Genomic DNA, 27003 nt, shown 5'->3' on the forward strand with positions numbered 1-27003 from the left:
TGCAAGTGTTGTTGATGTTTCTTTGTGTAAACCACGGGTTTCAAACTCATTTTACACGGTGGGCCACAACATAGTCTTACGTGGGCAGGATGCATACCGCATACGACCAAGTTGTTTTTAGACATAACATACCGGTAATGTGTATGTTATTCTTTAGTAACACATTATGTCATGAATTTTTCTCCTTTCTTACACTGTCTCGTTTGATAGAAAGCATTTATGCCCCCTGTCATCGCTGTTTTCACGTTATCCAAGGCTAGTGGGCTCGATTTAACCCTTTCGGCGGCCTGGTTCTGGCCCCCTTTCTTTAACAATCCTCACATAACCGTGTATGCTTTAATTCCTCCCCTAATGGTCATCTTCCATTTATACCAGCAATTTAAAGTGAAAGGTTTTTTAAAATATATAATTAACCCAGAGACATTCATTTCTTTTCAGAATGTGACCCCAATTCTTCTCTGTGGAAGAAAATGGGTGGATGAAGTTTGTTTTCACAGCATTCATCGAACTGAGTTCCCCAGGAGTACTTGAAGGTAACACCATTATCGATGCCAGTTTGTTCTATTTTTCCAAAATAACCTGAAAGTTTGTGAGGGGTTTTGTTTTTACTTTCAATGGTTTATTTATTGGCTTAAGCTCAGATGGCCTGATCCACAAACCCAGACTGCAAACAGGAAGCTTTAGACTTGCGGACAGTTTCTGACAACACTTCTTCAGCAAGACTTGATACACGGGACCTTTGCTGCACTTTCTAACACTCGATCCACTCAGTCTGAAACATATCAGCTTTGTATTTAAACCGTTTCCTGTTATATTTTTAAATTGCCTTTTAAAGACGCATCTATCATTTTGCAGACTATAAAAAACGTAGCAGTACAAAGGGGGGGGACCCCATATTAAAAGGAAAAAATATGCTCATTGAGCCGTGGGAATCACAAACAGATGTTTACTTCTTCCTTTGATTCACGAGATAATGCTGGGGGCAGGTATGTTGTAACAGCAGAATGCTTGTGTGACGCTTCAGTGTGAGCAAGTTTGTCCTGTCATTGCGAGGAGCCTCGGGGAAAACTGCACACAGCCGGTAAGTACAGCCTCCTGTGAGTCTGTTTTGAATGCATTTCCAGTTATATTTCCATGTCAAAGGCAGGTGAGACAAATAAAGAGATTTTAAACGTCCTTTGTTGCAGCTGTTACATTTATCTGTGAGATCTAGACACCTAAACAGAACAGTCACATATCAGGATTTTCTGTTGGTGGTATTATCTGGTCTTACCTGCGTCTGCAATCAACAGAGAGGATGTTACAAAAAATGTAACATACTTTTTTTTTTAAATTACAATTATTTCCTAATTTATACTTAAAAAAAAATCAAAATCATATTTTTAAATTTTAAAATATGGTTATTGTTGTTATTGACTGTAAAGCACGTTATGGTTTGCGCTATTAGGATGCCAAATTATATTGATTTGTCAGTGTAGTGTGCCAGGTTAGTGTTCCAGCTCTAATTTGGGTACAAAAACATGATTTTTTTTTTAATTCCTAAAAAGTAAGAGTGTAGTTTAACCTTTTTGACAGTTTTCTAAAGTATTTGTGTGACATGTGTTCTAATATTTTTTTTAAGGAAGAAAGAAGTTGAGTAGTTTTGTTTCATACACCTACATTTTTACTTAGGTTTTTTGTTCATTTTGTGCATGCTTTTATTTTAGTTAATGTAACTTCTACAGTTTTGTGGCATGCTGGATATCAGCTTTTGGCCCAAAGCTTGATGGCGATCCATTCCTGCTGTAGCATTGCTGGAAGCTGATGACAATTTGTGGGGTCCTGCTTGTCCACCTGCCATTTACATCCTGGCAGTAGATTCTTGATTGGCTTAAGATCAGGGGATAGGATCCAAAGTGTTAATTTGCTGATCTCTGTACAACTTAATTATCACATTTGGTTCTTAATGTGGTGCTTTATCATACAAAAAACTTTCAGGGCCTTTGGAAGAAGTTGGTCTTTGAGGATGTTTTTAGTATCATCAATTAATTTTCTGCTATACAAACTGTGATAAAGATGAATCACTGAAGCTGGGCCTCAGAGATTAGCACAAGTTATTTAAAAAAAAGGATCAAAATTGTAAAATACTGACTTTTTGCATAATTTGGATTACTTGTGAAATACCATCATACGTTGAGTTTCTTTGAAACATTTTGAGTTATGAGCAATGCCAATATATAATAGTTGGTTCAGAAATGGAAAGGTGACATCTATTATGAAAAACTAACACAAAGAAATAAGATGTTTCCAAAGTAGGAAAAGGCCAATATTAAAAAATAAAAATCTTTCTGCATCAGTCACTGTGTTACATTTGGTTTTGCAACTAGTCTAAAAACCCTAAAAGTGTTGCCTGACTTTAACCAGTAATCATAAAGTCTTTATTAAGAAAGGAAGAAATGCAGAAACAATTATTGACAATTTGGTTCCAACTTCTCAGTTCTCGTCATAAACCTCTTTGACGTCATCTGCAAACTGAGCTTCTTTGTGTTTTCACCTGTTAGTCAGATCTTTAAAAATAAAGCCTCTTAAAGACATTAAAAGAAGCTTTTAAGAAACCAGTATTTATAGTCATCAGAATTTTCTGACACAAAGCATCGATCAGCTAGAATTAAACTAAAGCAATGACAGATTAAAGCAATGGGATTATAAAGCTTTTCCTAAAGGTCGGTTAGTGAAGTTAAGCTCTGTTTACACGGCTCGAAGTTCTAGTCCAGACAGCTCAAATAAAAAAAGGGAAGACTTGAACAGAAACCTCAAACTTCTCTTTTCTTTTTAACTTCAGCAAGAGCAGCTGTGAGACACAAAGAGTCACACAGTTTAAACTCATCGACACAGCTTTTATTAGTAAACAGTTAAATTATTTAGTAATTTTATATCTCATGCATGCACGCTATAAAGTTCAAGAATACAGGAAGCATTTTTTACAAAGTAAATGTGAAAAATGTGCATATAGGAAGTCTATGCCCCGGCCCGCTACAAGACAACACAACGTATTATACAGTATAAAGCTTCAACAGGTGTAACACTGTGTTTTTGTGAACAGCATCCTCATTGAACCAAATCTGTGTTGTTTTAGACAATGGGCTTTTTGTCCAGTCTGATGGTCTCGTAGGTGTCAGTACTTTGGGTGGTCAGACCCTGCAGGATGCAAGCAGACAGACACACATACTGTGAAGTGGCACAAACTTGATGTGAAAGCTGCTCTAAAACGACACTGTTCATTTCCTGCACCGACTCTTAAGTGTGATTTTGTGACAGCCAGCGAGATGAATAAAAAAGAAAAACATCTACTGTGCAATGTGCTGTCACTTTTCCGTCATGTGCCATTTTAAATATGTTTTTAAGCATTAGAATGAGAAGTCTCACCGCATAGATGCCTCCCCCAGCGGGTTGTTTCTGTGTGAATGGAAATAAAGACATGATCAAGAGTGCGTTCAGGGGCAATTCTTTCAACTAAGTGTTGGACACGTGAAATAACTGGATGCTTCTTCGGGTACTGACTGGCATTTGGCAGTCTTTCTTTTTTTTTTTCATTTACTCTAAGATTTTGAGATACGAGTAATGTGCAAATCTAGACCCTTTTTACAGGAAGTGGGATCTGACACTGTTACTTGGTGCGAAAAAAACACTGATGGAAACTGTGACGACATACATAGAGTATAAATAATATAGGTCGGTGGTCAGCTTGCTTACAGGAAATTATAAAAAAGGGTTGGTGTTTAAGCTGAACTATGATGTTACAGAGAAAAAACAGCTTTGATACGCTAAAAAACCCCTTTTCTATACACACTTGTGTTTAGATTAAATTCCCCATTTCTTTATAATTTTACGCAATAACACAGATTTAATTTTACCTCTGGGTAACTGCCAGATGAGCTGCTGGACGGACGCATCTGTCAAAAAAGAAATAAGAAAGCATGTGATTGGGTGACTCCCATTGTAGTTTATTAATCATGTGAAATGTTGAAGAGGATGTAAAATGATTCTAGATAATTGACTCAAAAGAATGCTCGTACACTATTACAAGGAACCACAAGTTTTAAAAAAGTTATCTAAAGAAATTGGGGAAGTTTTATAAGAGTTGCTATACTTTTTCCAGCCTAACATAAAGAGCAACTTTAAACAAATTGCTGCATTAAAGTGCATTTCCTTCACGCACTGTCTAGAAGGAAGAAGTAACAGCTGTACACTTTCTACAGTCCATCATGGCGATCTGTGTGTGTGGTTCCTGTTTGCCTTACCCTCAGTCTGCAGTACAGCACGGTGAGGATGATGCCATATAGGATGAGAATACCATCCAGGATAAAACATATATCCATGCCTTCAATGCTGTCTGTACACACATAACACACACTTAGTCGCGATCCTCGACACAGCCAGAAGAAAGATGTTAAGAGACACTAACTCCGTGTCATCCCTTTTCAATGCCACAGGTATCTCAAAAGTACTCCTACTAGAGCAGGATCAAAAAGAGAGCAATGAGTGCTCTTACCAGGTGAGCTGAAGATAAGATGGTTGATCTGCTTTGTTTTTCCCCTTGTAGGGTGTCAGCGAGATGTCTTATACTCACAGAGATGAGAAGCAGCGAACAGGAAGTCAGTGGCTCTCTGTCCGTTTTGAAGCTATGAAACCACACGCCTACCACACTGCCATCCCCCAACTTGACAGAAGTTCCTCTAAAAGTCTTGTGAAAAACTGGTGAAAATTGTTCACGTCCAAAGGCCCAAATCGGCTTTGGGTAACAGCATTCAAGAACAAATTCTTATTAAAGCAAACCAAAATGATCAAATGCAGATATTAATTTTCTTCAACCACATTGAAAAGAGAAGTCTCAGCCCCTTTTGCTTCTTAGCTTCAGTCACATGTTTCACTTTACAGACTAAAGTTCCCCATGCTGCAAGTTAAGAAACAAGGAGACTTGTAAGTAATAAATGGTTTAATAATGGAAAAAGCCTAGCACACTATACAAGCTACAGTTACCAAAAAGAACAAAATACAACACAGATCTACAATTTTTTTTTTACATTCTGAAAATTGCATCATCATAACTTAGGCACCGTAAAAATGATAGAAAACAACTTATTATAAAAAGGATTTGGAGCCCAAAATAAATCTATGCATGCATTCTTTTGTTCGTTTGTTTTTTTTGTTCGTTTTTTTACAAAAATCAGATGAAATATCGAACAAATCGGACCTGGTGTTTGTTTGTTTCATTTTTCAGAAATGTGAAGGACTTTTTAAAATCGCATTTGACAAAAACAGTCAGCCTGCTTTTGTCTGTTTCTGTGGCTCAGCATGTGGGGTGGAAACATCGGGTTAAGTATCAGGACCTGCAGACGAAGGGGTGGGGGAGTCAGAGTCTGCTGCTCCTGCACATCTGGAAACTAAGGCTGAGGAAAGGTCATAGGCAGCATGTTCACTGTGCCCGTTTCAGCTCGTGGCACAAGGCGAGGCGGTGATAAGCTACTGCTGCAGAGGAGCTGCAGAGAGGAGTTACAATCACATGTCTGGTTTGGGATTCTTGTAGATATGCATGTAAGAAAAAACAAACAAACATTAAACCACAATAAGCTAGCTCATAGTTAAACTACAGCTGCCACATCTGGATTCATTTAATTGTGTAAGAAGTGTGAGACTGACTACATTTACACCTGGTATTACACTGTAACGATACACTGTATTATTTCGCTTCCAATATTAATAATCAGGGCGTTTTCCGATGGACTGAAGTTTTATGACAGATGAGCGCCTGCACACAGTGACTCAAAATGCTGTTATCTGATTATTAGGGTGGCTTAGAGTTAAGTGTGCAGGCGGAACTTCTTCCGCAGAATCTAAATATACCCTCAATAATGCAGCAACTCTGTCAGTATCTGTTAAGGAAACTCTTGAAACATGGTCGCACAAACAGTTAACTAGAATTTAGCACAGAGTATGCTTTTCCCCCAGTCAGTCACAGAAAAGCTGCAGATTTTATCACTTAAAATGCAAAGATTTTACCAGCATTTCAACATATCGGACGCACAGATTGCATTTGCATTAAAGAGTGAGGCTGGTAATACTCTTGTTTTTCATATTGTCAAATAAAAGCCATAAAAAGACCAAAAATACCCCCAGTCAATTATTAACACCCCCCCCCAAAAAAAAAAAAAGAAAAAGAAAAAAGAAAACATGCTTTGTATGGGTACTGAGACCCTGATTTAATTTACTGGTCTATCCAAAAACTACACCCAGAACACCAATGTACTACGTGATGTGTTTTTTTTTCTCTAAAGCACAGCTAATACATCAGGTTAATATCCACTAATACACATATTTCAGTATCAGCATACACGTTGCTCTGATACGAGCTGATATCAAGACGTTTTTAGTTTGCCCATTGGAGAGACTGACTAGCAGACAGAACATAAAGCGCGAGTATAACTTACTAAAGAATCTAAGTAATATTCTGAAAATATGAACCATTATGTGATATTAGAAATGTTTTACTCTGTAAAGAGTGGCATCGACCTGTTACTGGCTCCAGTTTTTCCATTGCTGTGCAATTTATTTTTCCACTCACGCCATCCTGCTGCCAAAAATACTCAATTGTATCTAAAAGTAACCAGCTATAAATAGCACTGAGTAAATCCACTTACTACTTAGGCATGAGTAACATTTCCAAAAACATAGTATCCATGAGTTAAAAAAATAATAATAACAGCATAATGCATGTATGAGTTGTTCTTAGGAAGTAGCAGCAATGAATAGATTCCAAGTAATGACACTCGAGACGAGTGCACTGTTGGTCTTTTTGCTGGATTTGTTGACAGTATGAAAAATTCAGAACATCGTCAAGCTCACACTTTAAGATCCTCACGCAAGTAATGTTCAGAATCTCAGTTAATACCAGGTGAAAATGTCATTTTTATTCTGTAACACGTCCTGCTAAAACTGTGACATCAATAGTAAAAGTACCAGTGTTAAATGAACTAAAGCTGCATATTTAAACAATCATGAACATACAGTTTGGAGTTGCAGTGAGTTAGGAATGTACTTCCATTTTGCTTAATAGTCACATAAATTTAAAAAAAAAAAAAAAAAAAAAAGGACATACTGGCCCTTCAAGGCCACAAGAGAGAACATGTTAACTCACTGCACAAAATGCTACATTCTGAAAGTTAAAAAGTCACTCCTCTAACATATATATGTAAAAAAACAACAACAGTCCTGCTTATGTTAAACACAACCACTGACAGGGGACCAGAGGGCAGTGGTACATCAGCGTTGCAGTCAGAGCTGAAATCCAGTTGGACTGATTTTAAGACACAAATAAGAGGAAGTGACACATGTGATGTAATCCCCTTCCTCTGGTGTTTACGTGTTGAGTCAGCACAGTAAACTAGTCCAGTGGTTACAGCAAAAGAAGAGGCAAAAGGAGGAAAAGTCCCCGTTTAGAGGAAGAAAGAACTTTACAGTGTGCCGTAAAGACATTGTCAAGACAAGAAAAGGTCAAGGCATCTGTTTACTTCCAGGGTTTGAACAATCGTTGAGCTGATCACAGTCTGACGCAAAGCATCTGTGATGATCACAAAACAGGAAGGATGAGGCCCGCAGAGATGTTCCTCTCTGAATGGTTTGTTTGTTGATGAGAGGGGAAATGATTGGGCCAGAATAGACCACATGGCCTCCGCATGTCCCACCGCATCAGTGATCCAGGAGGAGTTAGCACGAGGGGAGAGGAAAGTGTAGGAAAAAGAAGACGTTTTACTGGACGCCTTTACACCGAGGTCTCAGACTGCAGCCTCATGACGAACTTGTGGCTCTTTGGGTCGATGAACTCCTCCCCGAGTCGCAGGAAGGGGAGCGGCGTCACCGTGACAACAAGGGAGAAGTCCAGGCGTCGCAGGGAGAAGACCAAACCCTGACGCAGGGCTGAGGTCACCGGCTCCTCGCTCACCAGAGTCCACTGGCGCCCCCTACCGTTCTGCTGCTGGTACTGCATGGTGGGGCCGGCGGTGAGGTAACGCTCCAGGAAAGCCTGAAAAGGAGGATGTTGGAGTTTAATCACCAAGGAAACACCAGCTGTCTTAGTGCTGAAGTGCCGTGCCCAAGTACACTCATGAAGCACTTAACTACATTTACATCACTAATGATGCGGCTTTGAAGATCATTTCATCGATCTACACTGTCCGCTAAAACAAGTAAAAGAAATACTATCCTACAATAATTCTGCCTTTCTGTAGTGGCAAAGATCCCCTTATTGTGTTGTATTTATTTTATATTTAATTAAAGTGGCTCTGTCCTACAGTGGTAACATATTTGGCTAACACTAGATCCCTGGCATCTCCTCTCGAGACCGAAAGGAAGCACAAATCCCTTGGACGGGCCATGTTGGGATGGAAGGAGCATCCATACCAGATCAAATATGCACATTGATCCAGTGTGTTGACCTCTTGTGAATAAGACAGCAACTGATAGAAGCTGTTTTGTTTTTTTAAATAAAAGAAAGTGTCCCAAAAAGAGAGAGTATTCAGGAGTAAAGGTAGGTACATCTGCACTCAGTGAGGGACTGTTTGGGTTTAAATAGCAAAAAATAAATAAAAAAAACATCCTTATGGTAAATAATATAGAAGGGTTTTGATAATCAATAGAAAGTATCTGTACACACAGGACAAGACTGAAAACAGTATCAAGTGGCTGCTATCATCAGGGACTTAGGCGCCTCCGAGTTAGAGATGTATTCGATTCTCTAGTAGAAAATTCTGCTAAGAAACAGCCATCAATACTCAAACATGTTTAAAAACAAAACAAACAAATATTTTAATATCAATTAGGCTGTTTGCTGTATTGGAACTATTGACGACTCACCTTGGGTGTCATGTTGTGCGTGATGCAGAACTGAAGGTGTGTGAGGATGCTCTCCATACTGTGGAAGGCCTGCTGCCGTGTGGTTCTCAGGTACTTCTGCATGGCCCGGGCCATCGGGGCAAAGATGGCTTGGGCTGCCTCTCGAGGATCCATTACCTCTCTGGGGTGTTTGGGAGATGAGGTTGCCTCTTCCTCTTGGAGGCGCTTGATATGCGTGAAGGCCTCTTCCACCGCCACCACCAACCTATTAGAGTAAAAGAGAACTGTGGTGACATACCCAACAGATCAAAGATGAAAAACCGAAAAGTTCTGCGGGTGATAAATGGCCCTCGAGGCCGACGAGGAACGTGGAGTGTATCTGACCTGGCCTTCCGTTTGCGGATCCTTCGGTCCATCTCGGCCTCCTCGTAGTAATACTCGTTGTGGGAGTTGTCTCTCCGTCTAGCAGCAGCTGCTATCATGGCCCGGGACTGGCCTGTGGAGTTATTGGTGGGGTTTTCTGTAAGACCGAAGGAGGGAGTATTGGACTGCACATTAGAACTCAGACAGGTAGTTTAAGGAGTTCTTTATGTTTCCCGTTCTTGCTGTAAAGCCACCTGCTTCTGACGTAGACCAACAAACGGCAACGAAAATTAAAGAAAAAACGATTTACTACTGGATTAAAGACAGACGTCAGAGCCAGGACGAAACTATATTTACCATCCAGAGAGTAAACTTTGAAGCCTGTCATCTTCTTGGACAGGATGGACTTGGGCAGGTTGAGGAGAGCTGGGTTATAGACGGGGAAGTCGCTGTAATAACGGTCCAAAACCCAGACAGCTGCCCGCTGGATGCTAAAACACAGTATCTGTCGTCAGTGTCACAGTAAGTACAGGTCAAACAACAGCTGCTGACTGCACAACGGACAGGCTGCAGTTAATACAGACGTAAATGTAAACTATATCTCAGCACCTCCCTCACATTTCTGCCTTTGATGGTGATCTCGTTTAATGTCACACCTCAACTATTACTTTAAAATAAGATACACTGATGTTTGGACAGTAAAATACTTCAAAGTAAAATGCATCCCCTCACATCCCCCAAACTGTTTTTTGGTGTAGTTTAATATTTACCTAGGTTTTGTGAAACTTCCGCTTTAAAGTTAATAGATTTATTGTTGTTGAAACTAAGAAATGTTTCAACAACAATAAATACATGCAATATGCTAAGAAATATATGCACATTTTTACCCAGTCCATTGGGATAATCAGAATAATTGAGCATATATTATATTTCCATTAAACAGTTCTTGACCACCAGAATCACCAAAACCATGGAGTCCCTGCCAGTGTCACGCTTTTTTTATATTTCACTGAAATCTTACTAAAGTTACTTAAAATAATGCCCGTGTACACGATGTAGGTGTGACTGCTGGGGATGGATTACATCCTTGAATCATCAAAAAAGGAAAAATGAAATCAGATTTAAGTTGTGATGTCTCTGCATGCTGCTCACGTTTAAAAAAAAATAATGGCCTGATGGAGATATGCATGCACGCACACTTCCCCTTCAGTTTGTTTCCAAAAAACAATCTGTGTGTGATTGATTTTGACAACTTAAAAATACATTTTTCCCGCTCTAGGATGTGGTTTCAGAGCACAGGCAGAGAAAAAAGCTTGTAAAGCTTCTCAAATACAAGCGTGAACACACCCAAGTATCAACTTTCAGACATTTTAAACCCACTTAAGACAACTTTGTATTGATTTGCAGTGACTCTTTCCTTTGTAAAGACAAAGGACCCAATCCATACCAGCAAAAATCACTCCATAGAGTAACTGAGACCCTGCATCCTCATGTAAGGACATAGCATTTAGCTTTTCTGCAGCTTATACTTCATGCTGCTGAGCACAGGCCTGTCTGTGGTACATTGCGAATAAGAGTTTGGGACTCATGAGGTTAATCTTCTGCCTCTCAGCAGGTTTATCGTATTTTGTTACTAGAAGGCAACCAAGTAACAAACAACAATTCTGTAAAGATATTAATTAAATGCCATGGCTGGTGTCACAAACCTGAGGTGGCCCACGTTGTAGAACTTGCTGGCACCATCTGTGCTCCGCACCACCTTAAGGCAGAAGGCTGGCTGAAGGTGTCGGACTTCCAGCAGCACCAGAGCCAGGTACTGGATGAAGAGCAGAGCATCCACCAGCGAGGCAGCATACTCCACAATCCCCCTATAGTCCCGTTCTCTGGGCTCCAACACACGCACGCCGTAGAACAACCAGTACGACGCCACAAACAGGAACACCAGCACCATCAGGAGGCAGCGGAAGACAAAAAAGCGCGGGAGGGTGGCGCGGGGAGGGCGGAGGAACAGAGCCCAGGAGGAGATGAGCAGGACCAAGAGCTTGAAGGCCAGGGAGACGTAGAGGCCCTCGCAGGGCGTGCCGCAAGGCTCGAGGGCGTCACGCCACAAGACCTGCGGCAGGATGAGGAAGGCTAATGGCGTGACCAGAGCAAAGAAGCTCAGGCAGCCTCCCAACGCCGGACCCACAAAACGCTTGCACTCCAGTGGAGTTGACTCCTCCAAATCTTTGGTGACGCGGGTCAGGTCCTCGTTCGAGATGCTGTGCTCTGAGGTGCCAGTGACCACAGTGGTGGTCTCTCCCCAGTTGTCATCCTGCACAACAAAGAAAACAATTAGTCATTTTAATCTCTATGCTGAGTAATATATTAAGTTCACCCCCAGCTTTGACTTAAGTTGCACCTCTTCAAGAGGCTAAGAATGCTGGGATTGTATGTGTGAACAGGAGTTGCTCAGCCATACCTAAGAAAAGGAGGGTGTGAGACAAAATCTGAAGCTGCTTATCCTACATATATGAACACAAGATGTTTACATGAAAGGGTTGGTTGGAAGGCAGAGTAAGCACAAATGAACAGTTCTTGCTTTTTTAAAAATCTTTTTTGAGCAGCTAAAAAGCCCTCAACTTAAAATTAGAAGCTAAGGGCTCAAGCCCTGAACATCTTTGTCCCAAGAGCGATTGCAGGTTGGTTAAGCTTTAATGCAAGTGCCCCTTTACTATTTTAAGAATGACTCTTCACTTCATCTGAGAACAAATACGTCCCCTCGGGCTCCTTAATGAAAGCACGTCTCTGCACTTTAAATAGTGAAGTCAGATTATTTTAAAGTCAGCACCTGCTCTCTCCTCGCTAACTGACGAGGCAGAAAAGGACTGAAACGATATGATTAACAGCTCTAAGAAAACACACTTGAGCTGTTGAAAGAATCTGAGAGACCACTTTGAATGGATAACAAAGGAAAACTGATGGGGAATTCAGCAACAGCTTTTTGACCTGAATAAAGTAGAGAGGTCAAAGTTTTGGTTTAAAGGACTATTTGTAGTTCAGCTGAGTGTTTGACTTTAATTAAACATAATATTTTAGCATGTACAGCTCCAGGGTAATCTGAGCCTATTAACTTTGTCAATGTTAGTGACATGCAGCTAAAGGACCGAAAGTCACTAACATTTTTTGAACAAATTGTAGATTTAAGAAACATTGGTGGGATAAGATATGCACAATGTTAACCATTAATTAGAATAATGACTGGTGATTAAATGAGGTCAAAGATGACGATGCATGAACAAAAAGAAAGCAGAAAACACTGTAACTGACCCTGTCATCTCCGCGGGTCGACTCTGCATCGAGAAGCGGCTCTCCGGGTGTTTGGATGGTGACCGATTTGTCTCCACGACTGCTGCTGTCTCGGCTCTTGGAGCGGTGACGGTCCCGCCGATCCCTGAAGACAAAGAAATTATGTATCATATCATAAAGGGCTACATTAGTCACAGACGCATCGAATGATGTGATGATGTTACACCATGACACAATCTGCTATTAGTTATCCAATTTTTATTTATTGTCTTAGCAGATTGTCTGTCAAAGTTGCTGTGGTGAATCTTTGTGATAGAAGAACACACAGTTGTGGTCAGAAGTTTACATACACTCATCGTGGGCATGAATGTCATGGTAATTTTGGGCTTTTAAAGGGTTTTTTAACTGTTATTTTTCCAGGCTGGAATCATTATACAACAAACATCTTTAGTGGCTTAAGAAAACAATTTATTTTAGACTTTTGTGCTAATCCACACAAACTCAAATATACACACACACCTCACTAATATTTGGTTAAATGTCCCTTAGCAAGCTCGACCTCAACCAGACACTTTTGATAGCCATTAACCAGAATTAAGCTTCTGCCATAATTCTGGTTTGTTATTTGACCACTCGTCTTGACAAAACTGATCAAGTTCAATTAAATTGGTTGTTTTTTCCTTCTTTTTTTTTTTTTTTTTTTTGCATGGACCCAGTTTTTAAGCTTAATCAGATCCAGATGTCCAGATGTGTCCAAGTTTCAACCCTCTAGCTGTTGATTTAATGTGAAGTTTAAGATTTTATAAGTAGCCTTCCTTGTTCGTAATTCCACTTTGTATTATACAGGGTGGGCCATTTATATGGATACACCGTAATAACATGGGAATGGTTGGTGATATTAAAGTCCTGTTTGTGGCACATTAGTATATGTGAGGGGGCAAACTCCTCAAGATGGGTGGTGACCATGGTGGGCATTTACAAGTCGGCCATCTTGGATACAACTTTTGTTTTTCCAATAGGAAGAGGGCCATGTGACACATCAAGCTTATTGGTAATGTCACAAGAAAAACAATGGTGACAACCATTCCCATTTTATTACGGTGTATCCATATAAATGGCCCACCCTGTATATCAGCACCACTGACAGCAAAACAGCCACAGAGCATGATGCTACCACCACCATGCGTGACATTTGGTACAGTGTTCTTAGGTTTGAAAGCCTCACCTTTAATCCTCCAAAAGTACCTTTTGTCATTGAGGCCAAATAGAAATGTTTCAGCCTCCATCTTATCTGATCATGTCCATAGCCTTGTGGTCAGATGCAGATTTCAGTCAAGCTTCACTGTGGACAGTGATGCTGGTGGTCCAGCAGTTTCTAGTTCATGTCAAGCTTGGGCCCTGGTGGTTCCTGGGTTGTTTCTGAACATCCTGACCAATTTCCTCTTATCTGAGGGGGGACCGTTTTGGATCTTTTTGGATCAAAGTCGTGACACATGTGAATAAGTTATACTTACGTACAATTATTTGAACGGATGATCTTGGGATTGTTTAGAAATGGCTACAAGGGATCTTCCCAACTTATGCAAGTCTGGGTTTCCCCATTCTTTTGAGCAGTGGTGTCAAACAATTCCTCTTTATGCTGGCAAAAAGAAAACAGTTGCCCACAATCATGATCAGCAATGAGAGGTTAATAGGCCTTGGTCTTGTCGAGTTAAAAGACACTGTAGAAGCTTCAGCACCACTTGTTAAAAGATTTAAGTCAGCGTATGTTTATATCCGAGCCCGTATTTATACTTTTGACCCTGCGAGAAATACAGAAACTCCAAAATAAATTCAAACTTGTGCATCCAGCAACTTATTAAAGACACATGCTGTACTTTGGTGCCACCCAGGGGAAAAAAAACAGTTCAAAGAAAAAGTTGAAAGCCCCAAATTACTGTGACCTTCATGATGAGTGTATGAAACTTTTGACCACAACTGTAACTTTTTAAAATTCCTCGTAAACAAAGAAATGGGTCTTACATTCCTCGGTATAGTCACTAATTGAATTATGTCTGTTTTCCTCTCATTTAAAAACAGTCAGAATGATTAATTGCCTCATAGCTTTTTTTTCCTCTTTACCCAGTGAACAGTGGTGTTTTTCTAAAGCATAACAAAACGATACTGCCAGAAAGGAAATTAAAAGCATTGCCATCGCTCACCACCTCCAATTTATCAACTGAGATTGGAGCTTAAAAAATTTGAAGTTTAATCAAGCAAACAGACGTTCGCACAGATTCAGCGAAAATGCTTCCTTAAGGTTTCCCTGGATAACATGTATAAAAGCAGCCCAGGGGTCACTCAGCTTCTTTGAGTGGTTAATCAGCAAACTGTTTTCTTAGTTCACTGTAGCGACTCTGATGGATGTGTTTAGAATTAAAGCCGTCTTCCTGGCTCTATATGAGGTTATGTATGAGTAAGTATACTTTATAATTCCTATTTTCAATATAGATGTATGATGTGTGAGTGTTCAGTATTAAAATATGTGCCACTATGTCTCCTAGTGTGGATCTCAGCATGTGGTTTTCATCCACAGCATCTGTAAAGCTTTTGAGCTGCATACCAGACACCCTACTGTTACTGACGACTTCTTATAGGGAGAATTTGGTTATGAAACCTCACAAGTCACTACCTGTTACAAAGTGATAAAACATTTGATGATTAATTATCCTTTCAGATGGCTAGTGTTGGTCTGGAGTTTAGAAACCACATACACATCAGGTACAAACCTGTATATAAACTCAAAACCTTTAAAAACTGTTATTTTCTAACTAATATAAGTGCCACAATCGCTGATTTATGAGGCAGCAGCTGCAGATTTTGGTTCACTGCTGAGTTTCAGTGACTGGGGAGTCTCCTTCAGAAAAAGAAAAAACTCAAATAATAATTAGGACCAGGGGTGTCAAACATAAGGCCGGGGGGCCAGAATCGGCCCAGCCAAGACTTCAATCTGGCCCACTGGGATGGCTTTCGAATATTTAAAGGACGGCACAGATTTTAGACTTAACTGTATTTTCATGACTTTTACAGCTTTTCCTACACATTCATTCATTCTGGCAGATTGATGCGATTTCGTTATCTTTATCAATAGCATTTTGTTATCATGTTGAAAAACTGAGACATCATGTTGCACTTATTTTCCCTACACCGTAGATCCCTGATCTACACTCTTGGACTGACTACTGCTGCAGTTGCATAAATATTTGATTAAAAAAATACAAATACAGAAATACAGTTGTTGTTGCTGTCATTCTAATTATGTTGTGTAAATCACAATATGTATTTGAAGATCCAATATTTAAACCAACCAATATTCGAATCAGTCCAAACAACAGACCAGAAACAAATACATGAAGTTATGAGCCTGAGTGTGCCTACTTGAATGGGTCTTACCCACCTGTGCTTTCGGGAGCTTCGGGAATGGGAGGACTTGTATGAGTAGCCCGAGTACTGCGACTCGTTGTCCATGTCTCGGGTCGGCGGTGAGCGGGCTTTACGAGCCCCGCCTCCTCCCGCCGTGCCGCGCTGCTCGCCGACGCCTCCCAGTTGGTTTTTGCGCTCGGAGATGGACTTGGTGGAGAGAGCCAGGGGCAGTTTGAGTAGGTCAACCTTACTCCTGAGGGAATCTATCTTGGAGGCCGATGAGGGGGGAGCAAGAGAAGGGAGGATGGGAGGGCAGGGGAGGCTAAAACGATGAGATGATGAGGAAGGAATAGGGGTGGGAGAGGATGATGGGCAGGAGAGTTGCAACAGGGGAGAGCCGAGGTTGCTGAGATCTGAAAGAGAAGGACAAAAAGAGAGCGCTGGTTAAAACTTAGCATCGCATGTAGCCATTTCTCTGCCTGAGCTACTATTTGTGCTCCTAAGTTGCACAGTTTAACTGAACTGACAACACACTAAAAATACACCGCAGGCTTCATATTTATCTTTTCCTTTTTCCTGCCTGAGCTTCCTGCCTTGTGCTCCTAACAGCAGTCACACCAGACCATCTAGATGGTACAAAACAAGGTCCCCGGTGTCACTTCTAAACTTGGGCAAAAGCTGCTTTTCATAATACGCATCACGGCCTTGGAACAATTTACAAGATAAAGATCATTTTGGAAACACTGGCTTTATATCAGGCATTGAAAAGCATAGCACATTTCAAAATGCTGTCTGAGGAATGCGCCTGAAGCCTAACTTTAGAAAGAAGTAACAACGCAGACGTCTGCGAACACATGGAAGGTTAAAATCATAAGCCCCTTTTAGACGTCAACTCCTTTCCACTAGTCTGAGGGCATCTGCATGCTTCATTTGCATGTCTTAATGTGCACCCTGGTCATTTTCCATTAAAATCACTACGGCAGTCATACAAGGTCTGACCTATAAGCCATCATTAACTGACAGGCACACACAGGAATATGGGCATCCTTCTTTGTGGGCTGCACAGGTAACTAAACGGCACAAAACAGAAAAAAAACACAAGTTTTTGTTTTGTTTTGTTTTTTTTTTAAAGGGAGGTCACCAACTCTCTTAATCTCACACTTAAGAGAAAGCCTCAAAACTCCTCCCTTTTTAAAGTAAAGTAAAATGACCCTTTAAGAGTCCATTTATGTGGTTTATACCCACATCCACTATAAAACACATTAACCTTCTAAACTGAGGCTTCGGTTTCACTTCAAGCGCTTTCATCGCTTCCAGGTCTCAGCTGAGGTTAATCATCACACGACTATATCTCCTCTCTCCAAGCAGCGAGCATTAGCCACAGTTAGCTGTGTCACAATGGCAGCCATATTGGATTACTGTGTTTTCACTAAACTTGTTTGCCCTCTCCCTCCCTCTCTCGCCGTCTCACATTCCGTCCCTCACGCCCCTCGTCCCCCGGGAAACGGGGCCTCTCCGCTGCCATGGTAATGAATGAGGGTGTTCAGCTGTAGGGGGATTGGAGGCTGACAGTTACTGTGGAAACCTGACCTCACACCGCCCTCTGACACACTGTCTGTCCACGCGGGAGGGGAAAAAAAAAAAAAAAAAAAAAAATCACCAAAATAAAAGTATCGGCGTGATGGATGTTTGGCTGTCACATGGTAGTTAATCGATAAAGGGAGGGCGTGGCTCACTGGCTTTGATTGGCCCTCTTTGGGAAATGGAGAGGGAGGCTAGCTGCTATCAATGCCGGACAGATTCCACTTAAAGATGCTTTTATGCCCCATCAAGACCATTGAGTTTAAAATCCACTTCCCTTCATCCAAGTCCTGCATGAAATCCAATCTCTCTGTCAAAGTTTATCCACATTTTCACCATCTCTTTTTGCATCATTATTATCATCATCATTATTATTATCATCATTAGTAGTAGTAGTAGTAGTAGCAGCAGCAGCAGCAGCAGTATTATCATCATCATTATTACACGGTAAAGTGTCAGTTCATCCACTGTCTGCAACAAGCCCTCCAACTTAAGTCATCTTTCTTCTCATTGGTTGTTCCTCACAAACAAAGGGTTTGAATAATAGGTCGGGTGGGGCATCAATGTTCCACTCTGACATCATAAAGACTGAAAGAGAGTCTTTTAGAGCCTTTGGAGCACCCAAGCCTTTATTCCAAGTGAAACTGCATGTGTGTCTTTTAGCTTAGGCATTTGGTTATAGAAAGCAAAAGACTAATGGTATGTGACAAATGCACGAGTGTCAGAGCGTGATATTAATGATAAAGAGATGCCATACGTTTACTTTCATAGTGCGCATGAGACAAGCCCAGACATGTGTTACAGCAAGAGGCAGCCTCCAATAATAATTTAGTAACAGGGAGTCCCTTCAACAACCTCAAACAAAAATTACAGCACTTTGCAAAATATGTGAGAAAGCTGTTCCCGCTAAAGGTGGAAACACTACACTTGTTTCAACACTTGTGGTAAAAAAGACACCACCAAGCTATGACGCCATGCGAGGAGGAGATACTAGGAGCTGATGATATGCTTGGAAAAAGTAAACAACGGAGACTCCATCGGGGATCGCCAGAGCACTGCTAGTTGTCTGTATGACAGGGAGATGGATGGAAATTATGGGTGCAGTTACATGATGGAAATGCAGGGCTTCAAGCAACTCCTGATAAAGCTATACCCAGATCCCAGGTAGAAAATATTTTTCAGTGTTATGTGAAAATATTGTGAGTCTAAGTTAAGGTTAAGCTACTTTAATTATTAGTAGTAGTATTATTAAAATGTTAAGCATTTGTTTTATATTTTTACTTAAAACTTCCATGGAAAACGCTACTTAGGTTACTTTTAATGCTTAGATTTAACTTTGCCACTATCAGTGCATATATAGTGCAGTGCTATAATCCTGCTGCTAGCATCTTGTTTCTATAGAGTCACACTTCAAATTCGATAGTGTGTCATCAGGAGTTACTGACAGTTTCTTTCTTTCTTTTTGTTGTAGTAATAAATAAATAGTGCTTCCTGCAGGCTGCAATCACTGATAAAACACTGTTCACTATATCTTTTTAATAGATACATTTTTCCCAAATTTCCTTGAAATATAAATGATGTTGTGACAATATCACCCACTCCTGGCAGCAAGTCTGTTCCATTTCCCTGGAACCAGGGCTTTTCTAATAATCTTGAAGATCATCAGTGGCTGAAACAAGAGCAGCACACAGACTTTAGACTGCCCCTGGTTGTGCACAGCTATAACATGCAAACAACAGTTTACCAAGCTCTGCGTATGATCAGCGCACAACCAGGCCAGTCCCCTCATAGGGATTATTCACACATGCGCTGATCTCAGTTTCTGAAAGTTTCTTCCTGTTTAAAATAAACACCACTTACCACCAGCATAAATATGATAGCAAATAATGAAAAATTCAATAGCTCAACGTTATGAGAAACCTCCCCTTATCCGGAATCACTAACTTTTAGCAGACCAGAGAAGATTTTGGACCCTTGCAGCCATGTGCAAAACCTCAACAGCATGCTTATTCTAAAACCACAAAACTCCAATGACTAACAGCTGCTTTCTGGTGCATCATGATCGGCTTTTATCTTCAGCTTTAGCAGAGGAATTAGCAGAATGGTGCTGTGCTTTTAGGCCAAATAAAGTGCTTAAAAGCTGTGTTTCATGCGACCCCTACAACAGACAGGAGTCTGCATTCTGAATGTCACGCGAAGCAAGAGGATTCTTATTTTAGATCAAGTTAAACCGAAGAAAAGCACATTAAACAAACTCCTCTTCACAAGTTCTTTTAAACATGCCATTCGGGGACAGACAGAGGAGCAGATATGGGTAGAGCTTCTCAGCAAAATAATACGAGGACAATAAGTGGAGAGGACTCAGAGATTCCCAGACAAGCCAAATACTCTACACAGGCAAGAGACACAAATCTAAAGTGTTTAATCTAATGGCTGTAGAAGCTTAGCCAGTATTTGCTCTCCCAAACAGAGAAACGCTGGCCAAAATAACAATCGGAAATCATCACTGGCCATAATGCTCGCCCCACCAACGCACATAAATAACAATTAAGCGATTATAATGATGCGGTCTGCCTTTCCAAGCAACGACAAAGGAAAATGAAGGAGTAACGTCTTATTTCAGCAGCATATTTACTCCTCTATATCTGAAACTCTAACAGCAGAGAGACAGAAGAAAATGGCTCAGCTTTTTGAACGCATGAGTGATAAAAAGGAAACAAAAGCATTACTCAGATTAGTGCTCTTTATAATATGTGTCAAAATCAAAGCCCACAACCTAGCCATTTGTCAATTTTAATCCAACTCACAAATTATTTTAGATTCTCAAGAAAGTTTGGCCTGTGGTCTGCACCGCCCTGTGCTCATGGCAAACTAACCCTCCACTGCATCGGCAATCTGACAAGCCTGCAAACAATGAACGTGACAAGACTACATAGTCCATGTCTAACTGAGTGTTAACAGACGCCTACCATGAAACAATTTGTTTTCAAAGAACATAGTTCCCATTTGAACATATACAGCAGCAAAGATGTGAAGTCATACATACTGCAAACAGGTATGCAGCTAAAGCAAAACATGTTTCTTCTTTCAGTCCTGATCTCAAAGTGTTGAAGCTGCAGAGTTTGCTGCAAGCTTCATTTTTGTTTCGTGCCAGGAGGCTGCTCTCTATGGTACAGGTAGACTAGGTGATCAAAGAGCTTTTGCCTCCATTTTCTTCTTTTTTTCTTAAATTAGCTTCCTGCACAAATATTGAGCTGTCGTGTTCGGGCCTGTGACACAGGCAATGCCAGAGCTGAGGAGCTGACGACGCACTCTGTGCAAGACTGAAACAAAAGACTGGTTTTATGCTTTGACATTAGAGCTTAACAAGATTTTATTAAATGCCCCAACTTCAAGCTTGTGGAACAGGTTGTTATAAGTTGGCTGAAGGAAAGCCTTCTTTGTGGAGTTAGTTTGCTTAACTACATTTTATAAAGACTAATGATCTTATTTTCTTCTGGTAATTTAATTAAAGCACGTCTATAAACTGTATCCTGTATATCTGGCCCTTGGTATAATTCCCATTTTGCAGCACAGCCCTTAGCAAACCCTCCTTGGATGCTCTTGCCATACATAAAATGCTGCTGACATAAATGTGTGCTTTTGCTTGCACGTAAAGACAAATGTTGTGAAGAGTGTCACGGTTATATGTATCCAAAAGCCTTAGAGAGCAATTAAAAGGCCAAGCATAGGAGTCTAAATTCCCCCCTAGAGACGTATGGAGATACAACACAAACACGTTGGACAAAGGCAACGAGAAAAGACATTCAAACATAATATTTATCACCTTAATATGTTGACATTTCCTCCCATTGTGGGCGGAGTGGTGACAGTTGCATGAAAGGGGGAAAAACAAAAAAGATTTATCATCAGCAGAGCGTGAAAGCACTCAGGTAATATTGACATATTCTCAAAGAGGTAAGATAATTAAATGAAAGTATTACTATTTAACACAGCGAATATTCATTGTGAACGTTAAGACTTGATTTCAAGTTACAAGTCAATGAAAGATGGACTTAAGAGGTCATGAGAAATTTCGTGCCTGATGATGGCATCTTAATGAAAGACAACAAATAATTCAAAAGGCATTTAACTAACTAACGTCTCAGAAATTAGGATAGCCAAGTTAGCTGGAGAAACCTACCGGCTACATCTAAAACATGGATCTTAGGATTTGATATGAAAGTTTAATTTAGATTAAACAGAAGATAAACTTTCAAAAACATGTAGCAGATGATTTAACTGGTAATTATGGTTCTTGTGAAACCCTCTGAATCAACGACATGTAGAATACACAGACAAGCAGAGCTCACTGTTCACAAAAGCCCTCCGGCTAAATACACACATTTGCTCACACACCTAGCAAACATAGCAGGGTAATGTTTGTAATTAAGTTCCTGCATTTTCTGTTTCCTGCCAAGTGTCCTTCTATTCCAGTCACTCACATCATGGCACAATGACTTTTTACCCTTAACCACAACATTTATGACAACATACACTGAAACCAAGACTGTGCAACAATGAAAAACATTAGCATGATAACACTTACTATGGTGTATCGATAAACATTTGGTATTCTCCAAAGAATGAAAGACTGCATTCACAATCATAATCACTGCTGCAAACTACTGAACTGGGTATAGTCTATCTGACCTTTAAAAATCAGTATTTAAGTAGCAAAGCTGTAAAGGGAACTTCAGAATCTCAAAATGTGAACTGTCACAGAAGCTGCACACAGAGGCTGTGAAGGACTGAACTTAATATTTGGGGATGTTTTAGAGTTTTGCTGAGTTTTACATGCACAGGCACATAAACACGGGGTTAATGTTTCTCAACTCTTCAACTTTGCATTTCCCAAACAAGTGAGCACTGACGCACTGTTTGACTCCACCGTTTGCTCAGCTGTGATGCTACTTTGCTGCAGCTTTCGCAATTAGGATAAGCTATGTGATCATGCGTTATCTAAATTACTCTCCAAACATGTCCTTCTGCTTTATGTTCTTTAAAAAAAAGTTTTGACAGTATCCAAGTAAACATGAGCAATAATGTTAAATTTGTGACTGGACGATATCTGCCGACTGGTAAGGAGACTAGAGCTCTCTGTAGCATTTTACCTGTTCTAAATAACGTAACATAAATTGACTTGTACAGTATAAATAACTGCTGGATGATGTAAAACTTGGATAAATTGGTGGATCCCTAGCAGCACTGCATTCTGGGTTTTTGGGGCTCCTGTCAATTTAAAAAAAAAAAAAGAAAAAAAAAAGGCCTTTTTTCAGCTTCAGTGAATGATTTCTCTGTACGAAGACTGGAGTCGAGTGTAAAATTAACTCTGTTTGAAACGCTGACATCATCTTTCAGCATTTGACCTTTGAGGTAGATAAAGCAGTTTCTTGTAAACATTACATTCAGCCTGTTATACGTATAATGAGAGACATATGCTTCAAAAAAGTAAAGCGCACAGGGCCGTCTCTGCAAGTAAGGCCTGCAAAAGGCCCGTCCTCTCTAAAGAAAGTATGAAAAGAAAGTTGCAAATATTACATCACTTTCAAGTGGCTTAAAGCACTAAGCTACCAGAAAATTTTGATATGAGTAAATCTAGATTGCACATGGTCTGCTGACCTTTACAGTCTGAAATAATCCTGTTGCCATACCTGCCTGTGTGCTGGCCTGATAGTGAGAATATGACTGAACACTTGATCTACAAAGGTGTGGTCCGGTACTAAGATGGATAAGGTTTCCTATTCATCCCACCGTCCTCTATGACCTACTTCATGGACTTCAAGAGGATTCTCGCCTTCCATCTTTAATCAGCAGCATTAGTATTAAAAAAAAAAGAAAAAAAAAAAAAAAAAAAGGAAACCACACACCCACAGTGTAAAAGTACATCTGAGCACAAATCTGTTCAGTAAAGCAATAACAACCTACCACTGGTTCTAGTTTTTGATTAGCACCTTACACAAAAGGTTCGTTTCTTTTCATCCAGCTAAGCCATTGTTCCTCCTGACATTGTTAACCAAATACCGGTATGACTTTTTCCATATAGTCTTACGCAAAAAGAGTCAAATTTCTAAAAAATAAAAAAGCTCTGACCGATTTCACCAGGGTTGTCCACTGCAAGCCAGTCCAGAAACCTCTGTGTGTGTGTGTGTGTGTGTGTGTGTGTGTGTGTGTGTGGTCTAAGATTAAACAGTTATGATGCTGGGCTTCAGGCCTACTAGAGCCACGGCTCAAAGGTTTTATGGCTCAGGCCAAAGGGAGTGTAAAGTCATTTAATATGCGCCATCAACTGAGAGCAAAGACAACAGCTTCCTCTGAAAACAGAAGACAAACACATTCAAGCCTGAGTGAAGGAACCAAATCTCATATGCACACAACACAGCCTCCACACAGGGTCCCAATCCTCAACAGCTAAAATCGACTTCATTATTTTTTTTATTGTGGAATTTATTGTACCAACTCCTTTTGTTTTCAATTTAAATCAATCTGGTTTATGACTCAGTGCATCCAAAATCAATTAATGTAGCTCAAAGCAACAACGCTCCTGAGTCAAATCCATAGTTTAAACATCTTTGGCTTGCAGTTTGGATTTCATATGCATTTCTTCATGCATCATTTAAAGTAACTATACAGCTTAAAACAGTGCAGACGTTCATAGAAGACCATTTTGGTTATGCTCATCAATAAAAATGATTCCAACAATGAAATCAAACCATTAACAGTGCAATTATTTTGCTGCAAGCGTGCAGATCTAGTCACACGGTAATCAAAACAAGCACATGGAAGATTTTACAGCTACCTTCCCCATGGCAAAAAGAAATCGAGCTGCCGTCAAAAAGTTTGGAGCTGCTTGCACTGTGACGGCAGCTGTCAGGGCGGAAAAGCAAGCCAGGACACCTCTGAAGTGACCAGCTCCGCTCCATAGCCATTTTAGGCCAGATATAGTCCACCAACTGTGAAAATAAGCATGCACACGCCCAGGGTCCAACAGGGGAAGAGGCTCATCAGTGTAACAAGGGCCACACACACACACACACACACAGACAGAACAGAGACCGCCACCCACATCAGTAAAACCAGTGAACAACAAGACAACTGCTTCTGTCCAGGTCTGCACACACGGCGAGCAAACGGGAGCAGGTGTGCGCGTGTGTGCGAGTGAGAAAATCTAATAGGGTGTGTTTGAATCAACAGGCCTGTCTTCTGACTCTGTATAGATTTGTCTTCATATCCAAACAAAAGTACTGCAGAGACAGGAAGCGGCTGAGATGATTCATGAGTCATGACTATGGCGAGTCTAACAACAGCAGCCAACTATGTGTTACTGATAAGTCAGAGCATCATTATTTTCTTTGTTTGGGTTATAAAACGTCAGGAGTTGCTTGAAAAAGTCCAAAAATGCAGAGGCGTGTCATAATTCACTGTCAGAGACTATAAAAACAGCAGAAGTTCAAATGTGGCGATCAGACTGGAGTCAGAAACTATTGCATTTTTTAAGGCAGTCAAAAAGAGCTGTATGAGTCAAACAGAGATGCATTTATTTTGAATTAGAAAACACTCGTATTCCCTTCAGGAAACACTTTCTGAGCACTGAAATCTTTTCATGATGACAATATTAATGTAGATATTGCGGCAATTTCTTAATTAAGACTTAATTTGTGAGTCACCTGACAAACATCAATTTGACTCCTTGTTTAAGTGCTTTAAACATCCAAACTTATGTTTTATCACAAGACATTTGGAAGCTTTTTTGTGCATTTTTTCAACCTGAAGCAACCACATTGACTTAAAAAGAAAACAAAATGTGATTCCATGTGATTAAACACAAATATGACATGATAGAAACCTTCTACCATGTCTGTTTCCTGAAAATACATGCACAATTCTCTCTGCACTCACATTACTAGTTGTCATGCTTCTCTTATACTTTAATTGAACCAAAGTAGAAGGCACACCGCAGGGGGTCAGAGGACAAGCTGTATTCTCTGTGTTTGTGTGGACAGACCCTTTAAGCACAAAGCCAGGCTGTCTGAAGAGCTGAAATGGTAAATTAGTCAATTTACAGATGAAAAGGGCCAATGGACAATTTGAATTGTTAAGTAAAACCTCAGTTTATTTCTAAAGGAGTAAAGTCTAACATTTTCTGCTTTTCAAGAAAGAAAACTAACGTTTTCTCCATCAGCTTCTTGAATATGGAAGGTCTTGGTGTTTTTCTCTGTTTGATAATATTGTAGTATTTGGGTTTAAGACTCCTGGTCAGACCAAACATGTTTCTACATAAAATACTGGAGTTTTTATTTTAACTAACAATAAGGGGAGAAATCTAGTTGATTTTTGCCAGCATTTCTTAATACTTCAGATTTCCTAAATTAATGGGCACCAATACTTCTACAATGAACCAGCTGTGCTTCATATTTCTTAATCTCTGTGGTATCACTGTGTAAAATTCCTTCTTCAGTCCATTTCCACTGAGCCCCTGCTATGTTTACGACCCGTTTTATCACTAAAACATCCCCACTGGAAGCAGTTTACAGCCATTCTGTGGTATTTTTTTAAAGCCTGGTGATAGCATTGTGTAGTTTTATCTCGCAAAAGCAGGACTCAAATCTTAGAAATTAGAAGTTGAAGGGCGAACAGACGTTTCAAGCACTGGATCTGTGCGTAATCAGGGCCTGTTTCGGCTGCAGCAACGTTATCCTGTTTCACTTTGAATTACAGCCTGTGTTTAGACATTTTAGCACCGTGCTGCAGGCTACGGCAGCGTGGCTCAAGAGTCGAGCTGCGTTCATTAATATTTCAACAATATTCCACATGCACAAAGAGCCACCAAAGGCTAACTTACTGCGAAGAACCGGGCGAGTATAAAGAGTTGTGCGACCTACAAGATGAAAAAGGAGGGTGTTGGAGAAAGGCAGGACAATGGGAGACTCCCAGGCCCCACCGGTGGCGTCCTGATGCCAAATGATCCCAACGCCCGCTCCCTTTCTTTCCCCTTTCCTTTTCCAAATGGGACGCCCTCGCAGTAAAATGAATGGACGCACTGAAATTCCCACCAGCCCTTCGCCAAGGACAAAATTCAAACCCTCCGGCCTGCAGTCACACTGGACGCGCTCTTTGCTTCCAGGCGCATCACTCTCAGTCTCCTTTTTTTACGCTTCTGTTCACATTAATAAAGGCAACTCTTCCTCCCACGTTTAAAATCGATCCAGGGAGCTACGTGGCCTCCGTGGGGTCAACAATAGCGCCGACGAGGGTCCTAAACTTCCCTTCGGATTCAAAAAAAAAAGGGCGACCATCGCGTCCTCTCGACTATTGTTTGGGGAAACCGGAGATCTCCGGCGCCCCGAAGCCTCCCAGCTCCCCTCTCCGCGTTACAACAGCGCGCAAGCATCCACAGCACCACTTCCAACATTTTAACACATTTCCGCAAAGAAATACTACTTACTTATTCCGGATCGTCCA

At 40.6% G+C, this 27003-nt stretch overlaps 1 protein-coding gene across 1 annotated transcript; it reads right to left on the reverse strand.

Moving 5' to 3' along the window:
- Positions 1 to 4940: 4940 nt before the first annotated feature.
- Positions 4941 to 26671, reverse strand: LOC146553233 (vang-like protein 2). Its single transcript, XM_085253507.1, has 8 exons — positions 26384 to 26671; positions 15956 to 16334; positions 12541 to 12664; positions 10938 to 11545; positions 9589 to 9722; positions 9253 to 9388; positions 8890 to 9133; positions 4941 to 8059 (listed from the first exon to the last, which is right to left on the reverse strand). The coding sequence occupies exons 2-8, from the start codon at positions 16024 to 16026 to the stop codon at positions 7799 to 7801; spliced, it is 1578 nt and encodes a 525-aa protein (XP_085109633.1). The 5' UTR covers positions 16027 to 16334; positions 26384 to 26671; the 3' UTR covers positions 4941 to 7798.
- Between the last annotated feature and the right edge of the window lie 332 nt (positions 26672 to 27003).

Source organism: Mchenga conophoros, linkage group LG18 (assembly GCF_057382185.1).
Source record: "Mchenga conophoros isolate Kocher_MC1m ecotype Shallow Benthic linkage group LG18, M_conophoros_male_GT1.1, whole genome shotgun sequence".
NCBI lineage: Eukaryota > Metazoa > Chordata > Actinopteri > Cichliformes > Cichlidae > Mchenga > Mchenga conophoros.